Source organism: Gobio gobio, assembly GCF_949357685.1.
Source record: "Gobio gobio genome assembly, chromosome: 4".
Lineage (NCBI taxonomy): Eukaryota > Metazoa > Chordata > Actinopteri > Cypriniformes > Gobionidae > Gobio > Gobio gobio.
The window spans coordinates 68,654,637-68,661,288 of NC_137100.1; the positions used below are offsets into that span (position 1 = coordinate 68,654,637).

At 40.0% G+C, this 6,652-nt stretch overlaps 1 protein-coding gene across 2 annotated transcripts in view; it reads left to right on the forward strand.

Annotated features, from left to right (window-relative positions):
- Positions 1–4,851, forward strand: part of tbx3a (T-box transcription factor 3a) — a 9,625-nt gene extending 4,774 nt beyond the window's left edge. The window contains exons 4-7 of one of the 2 annotated variants that reach the window (XM_079814366.1): positions 607–683; positions 783–931; positions 1,636–2,228; positions 3,579–4,761. In XM_079814366.1, the coding sequence (XP_079670492.1) occupies positions 607–683; positions 783–931; positions 1,636–2,228; positions 3,579–3,998 (1,239 nt within the window). In that variant the 3' untranslated portion in view covers positions 3,999–4,761. Of the gene's footprint in view, positions 1–606; positions 684–782; positions 932–1,635; positions 2,229–3,578 lie in introns of both variants that reach the window. The other variant, XM_079814365.1, reaches the window with a different exon arrangement.
- The last annotated feature ends 1,801 nt before the right edge of the window (positions 4,852–6,652 follow it).

Genomic DNA, 6,652 nt, shown 5'->3' on the forward strand with positions numbered 1-6,652 from the left:
ACAATTTAAACAGTTTGTTCTGAAGTGCGTTATTTTTCTCACCTCATTGGCAGATCATTTTGCATTTAAACACAAACACACTTCATTTTGATTTGATTTTTTCCAGAAAACAAGAAAAAATATCTTGAAGTGTGTGTGTGTGTGTGTGTGTGTGTGTGTGTGTGTGTGTGTGTGTGTGTGTGTGTGTGTGTGTGTGTGTGTGTGTGTGTGTGTGTCACATAGGGAGGTACTGAAGAAGATTTAAAAAAAAAAAACGATTTTAAAAATGCATTATGAACACAGGAACCTTCTGTCACGGCACTAAATGAATAAACTTATGAGGTGACGGATTGAATTCATGCTGTAGATCTAAAGAGGTTTCCAATATTTATGAGCTGGAAATTCCTTCCCTTGTTCCCTTAAAAATCCCACTGTGAAAATGACTTTTAGGCAAGTCACTGCATGCATAATATTGGTGTTTTTTTTTTTACAAAATAAGCATATGAGCGAGCCAATTAAACTATAAAGATGATGAGTCACAGAGAGCTTTTGAATACGTGCAGTAAACAAGCATTCAATGATGAAACTGGAAAAAAATGCATGTTCTTTTTCTTCTATGCATTTCAGATAACGCAACTGAAAATTGATCACAACCCTTTCGCGAAAGGATTCCGTGACACTGGGAACGGCAGACGCGAGAAAAGGTACACATGCACGAGCATTCTGACATTCTGTTCCTTGTTTTGCATGGACGCATTTTATTCGTAAAAATTGCAATTATTAGAGAACATTTTCCCCCACAGAAAACAGCTGGCTCTGCAGTCCATGCGCTCTTATGAGGAGCAGAAGAAAGAGAACGGGGCGTCAGATGATTCCTCGGGCGAGCAGGCGACCTTCAAATGCTTTCGCCAGGATTCCTCCCCCGCGGTCTCTGGACAGAACAACCTCAAAGGTCTGCTCAAATCAACATTTCTCTTTTGCAATATGACAATCGAATCGTGCAATTATTTCTCAGGCTGATGATGCGAAGACTGCCTCGAGAGACTCGTAGAAAAGTTGAATCTCACTTGTTGCAAAGCACGCAGAACTCATTTTTGCGTATAAATTCACGCTATAGACACGCACTTTAATGAGATCGAGTTGTGCCATGCATGCATGAATTCAAATGTCAAAGACTGCTTTTGCATCATTAGCCTGATTCATGAATTAAAATCTGCCGTATTGTGTTATGTTTGTTAGACGCCAAATTAGTATTTATTTGATGTGCGTTTTGTGTAAGTGTAATAATAGATACGCGCTTTAATGTGATCGAGTTGTGCAATGCATGCATTAATTAAAATCTCAGGTTAAAATAATTACACATTTTAATCCATTCATGCATGCGAAATGCAAACGTAAAAAATCTAAAATCTAAAGACGCAATGCATGCATTAATTAAAATTCCCCGCGTATTTTACTGTGTAAGACACCAATTTAGTATTTATTTCATGTGCATTTTGTGTAACTGTAATAATAGATACGCACTTTAATGTGAATTAAATGATGCATCATGTCTGAGATTACACATTTTAAAAAATCTACTAATCGCTTGTTGCAATGCATGAATTCAAATGAGCGTTTATCTCATGTGCGTTTTGTGTAACTGTACATCCGCAGATTTCTGCGACAGTGATGAAGAAAGTGATGATGAAGACAAAGATGTGAAAGAGGGGCCAGACTCGAGCAAAATCTCCACCACGACTGAGGACGCGAAGGATCACGATGATGCGAGCTTAAGCAAAAGTGTGTTCGCGGAGAGCGAGAGGACTGAGAAAGCACGGGCGGACTCCCGGAGTCCCGTCACGCTCATCTCGAGCACCACCAGGTCCGGCGAGGAGCTCAAGAGTCCCGGCCGGGAACAGGCCAAGGCGGCGGACGACTGCCGGACACCGAGCAAAGACAACTACATGCCATTGACTGTCCAAACAGATGGCGCCGCGCACTTAAATCAAAACCACTTGCACAATTTCGGATTTCCGCCGGGTTTGGCCGGGCAGCAGTTTTTCAATCACTTGGGTGGTGCCCATCCTTTCCTCTTACACCCCAGCCAGTTCAACATGGGAGGCGCTTTCTCCAACATGGCCGCGGGGATGGGCCCCCTGCTGGCGGCGGTGTCCTCCGGAGGGGTCAGTTCGCTGGACGCGGGCATGCCGTCCCCCTCGGGGCCCCCGATGCCCTTCCATCTGCAGCAGCACGTGCTGGCGTCGCAGGTAAGCAGCGCACGGGCTCTTCGGTCCCGACACATTCATGTTCATGAAGCATTTTAGCGATTTTTGCGCTCGCATTCGGGTCTTCTGGGGGAAATCGAGGCGTGGCATATCTTGCAGTGTTTAATGGTCTTTGTGGCTCAGTCCATAAATTGTCAGCAAATATAGAACAACTGACAACTGTCGCTCGAGATCAGCAGATGATGTTCTTGACGGAGGTGTGCAGTAACAGCGATTCATTCATAAAGAAAGAAATATGCCTATTTTTGTCAGTACATATGCTGGAAAAAAATTAACCTTCAAATAGTAACATTTAAATGATTGCATTACTTTCAAAACTTTCATTTAATATCACCGAATCAACATTTCATATTTCTATCAGGCATAGATATTTAAGATATCAATAACCCTTTTTATAGTATATAATCTTTCTCGCTGCAAAAAAAAAAAGCTTTTCTTATTTAGTATTTTTGTCTTGTTTCCAGTCCAAATATCTAAAAACTCTTAAATCAAGATGATTTTACTAGATACATAAAATGACAAGATATTTTTGGTTGTTTTCTGGAAAACAAAATTAAAACAAAGTGAGTTTTTGCTTAAAACTTAAAATGATCTGCCAATCAAACGTAATCTGGTTTCTGAATGCATTATTTTTCTTACCCCATAGGCAGATCATTTAGTTTGTTTTAAGCAAAAACTCACTTCGTTTTGATTTTATTTAACCAAAAAATATCTTGTCGTTTTATGTATCTAGTAAAAGCATCTTAATTTAAGAGTTTTTAGATATTTGGACTGGAAACGAGACAAAAATACTAAATAATAAAAGCATTTTTTGCAGTGCTCAACTAATATATATCTATATGTGTGTGTGTGTGTGTGTGTGTGTGTGTGTGTGTGTGTGTGTGTGTGTGTGTCTGTCAGGAGAATATATGTACAATAAAACGAAAAATCTTGATAGCATGAAGAGGGTTTAAGCCTATTGATCACAGAGTTGTTGAACCATTTTAATTACATTACGGCATTATGTATTTATTTATATATATATATATATATATATATATATATATATATATATATATATATATATATATATATATATATATATATATATATATATATATATATATCTCCCATTTTCGTCGTCATTGCATGTGTTGAGTCTAAAAAAAGTGAGTTTTCATTAAAGCCAGAGGACAAGTGTATGATGAACTGTTTCAGTTGTTATATTTTAATAATCTATCTATCTATCTATCTATCTATCTATCTATCTATCTATCTATCTATCTATCTATCTATCTATCTATCTATCTATCTATCTATCTATCTATCTATCTATCTATCTATCTTCTGTAGGGTCTGGCTATGTCTCCTTTCGGAGGGCTCTTCCCGTACCCCTACACGTATATGGCCGCCGCCGCCGCTGCTTCCTCCGCCGCCTCTTCATCGGTGCACCGCCACCCGTTCCTGAGCGCGGTGCGGCCCCGGTTACGGTACAGCCCGTACTCTCTAGCCAGCGTCCCCGACAGCACTTTGCTTACGACGGCCATGCCAGCCGTGGCGAGCAGTGCCATGGATCTGAAGGCGGACGGGATGGGCTCGAGTCTGGACTCTGAGGTGACCAGCCGCACATCCGGGTCAGTTCCGATCTCGCCCAAACCCAAGGACTCGAGCTCCAGCTCCAGCTCCAGCTCCAGCGACTTACAGAGCATCCAGCGCCTGGTCAGCGGACTCGAGTCCAAGCCGGACCGAGCGCGCAGCGGGGACGACGACTGACCCGCTCCCGCTTCTACGTTTGGACTCAAAATGCACTTTGGTAAAAACAAAAATAAACACGGAAAATGTATGTCGTTGTTTTGTTAAATTAAAACAGTTTTCCCAACTATTTGAATACCAGAAGTATTGAAGCGAACGGTGGCTTCAGAGACTGAATGCGCAGCTGCTCCTCATGAAGATTTCCTTTAATATGCACTCTCTGATCAAACACACTCCTGACACGTTTATATTAACCACACACAATCAAGACTGCTGGTTTTTTAACGTTAATTCACCAACATAATTCATTTTTTTTTGTGTGACGGAGGTTTCGCATTATCGTTATCATTTTACTCGTTTTCGTAAGTCCAACATGAATGCATTAATGTGATTAATTAACAGACGCGGTACTAAAACTGCTGCGAGATAAAAGGGATCATATGGATCAAAAAATGGATCATATGGTTATGATAAATACAAATGTAAATAACGATATATATATATAACATATTTATGTAATTATTTCATATGAATATTGCTTGTAAATATACCTGAGGTTGTTTGTTTGTTTGTTTGTTTGTTTGTTGAGGGAACTTAATTTATTGTTGACGTGTAAAATAGTTTGTGAGCATTTTCCTTGTTGAATCCGTTCTCATGTGCGATTTCACCCGCGGAAAATAATAATAATAATAATTAATAATAATAATGTGCCATGGTTTTCATTACCTGTTGTGTGTTTGGTGCTTTGGTTCAAATAAATTAAAGGCGATAACACAGTGAATGCATCAATGGCTTGAGAAATAATGACACTTTTCTTTCACAGAATGCTTTAGTGTGTGTTTAAATGGACTTTTGTGAGCCGAGACTGCCAAGCAAAACAAAAAAAGAGCAGAAAAGCGTAAGGAAATAAAGGGTTTCCATTGTTTTCGGATCTCATGACTGCTTTATATTTCTCCAAACGTGTTTTAAACCAAACAAACGCGCTAAAATCAAGCGATTCCACTCATAATAAAACCAGGCTATCATTCAAATATTGAAATCTGTGGGGAAGAGTGAAAGTGAAATGTCTTCATAAGGCCCGTCGCGTGTTTATTAGATCGATTTGCAGCTGGAAGAATGTTAAATAACTCTCTGGAGCCTCGAGTCAGAGTTTATCACGACTATATCTTTATTTGTATAAAGTGTGGTTAATGAGTAACGGCATTGGCGCTGAAGAACAGTGGTAAACACACGTAAACTATCGCAATTGCTCGTTCTATTGCTCACCTGGCGCCTCCGTTATCAGACTCGTGTTTATGACCCGTCTGAGTCCCGGGGTGATGAGTCCAGGCCGGCGCCGCCCAGCGGTCACAGGGCGAAGTGCAAGCCGAAGAGCAAAGGGTCAGCTCCGAACACGCGTGCGAACATGTTCTCAAGCGAAAGGACATATGAAAACTGATAACCTTCTGACACACACTTCAGTTAGGATTCTGACCTGAACCGGGTGGATTCAGGAGAGGACTGGGGGAAAGTGAATTCACCCCTAAGCCTTCTCTTCAGGGTGTATATACAGATAGATATAGATATATAGATACATAGAGGTCAGACTGGGTTTCAGTGTTTGCATGTTTGGAGTATTATAAAGGATTCTGACCTACCGCTTAAACTTCTCATTATGGTCAGACTGGGTTTCAGTGTTTGACTATATCCCATCTAACAATACAACAATATGTCAAAACACTACTGATCATTTAAAAATATATATGAATGTTAGATACCAGACCAGGCCAATATTTCATAAATGTTTGCTGTAACTGAAGTGGAATCTGTAGAAGCACAAAAGCTCTAAACCATGCCTTCATTTCTTCTGTAGATGATGTCTCCGTCTGTCTCACACGACTCGAATGTTCTTCACAATAACTTCTCTTGAGTTACACATAAGGGATAAAGTCACGGGTAAATCACACCTATAGCCCTAGTGTAAAGATAATGAGATGCAGTACACTCGAACGCTGGGATAAAAACAACCCAAGATGAAAACGGCAATCCCAGCGATTGTTAAATGTTTAACCAACTATTGTTTAAAAAAGACTGTGTGTCTATCTTAAAATGAACCCAAAATCAAAAATCAGATGCATAATTACTAGAGGCAACAATAATAATCAAAAGGTGAACATTTATTGACAATTTAATAAATGTTTATTGTTTAATTATTATTTATTAAACATCTTGATAAATGTTAATTTCCAACACACTTTGTGTCCATTTTAAGCGAGCAATACAGAGATTTTTAGACAATGGTTGAGTTAAATAAAACTACCCAGCAGGATCAGCAAACATTCAACCCAACCGCTGGGCTAAAACAACCCAACCACTGGGCTAAAACAACCCAACCACTGGGCTAAAACAACCCAACCACTGAGCTAAAACAACCCAATCACTGTGCTAAAACAACCCAACCACTGAGCTAAAACAACCCAACCACTGAGCTAAAACAACCCAGTCACTGGGCTAAAACAAACAAATCACTGGGCTAAAACAACCCAACCACTGAGCTAAAACAACCCAATCACTAGGCTAAAACAACCCAACCACTGGGCTAAAACAACCAAGTCACTGAGCTAAAACAACCCAACCACTGGGCTAAAACAACCCAACCACTGAGCTAAAACAACCCAACCACTGGGCTAAAACAA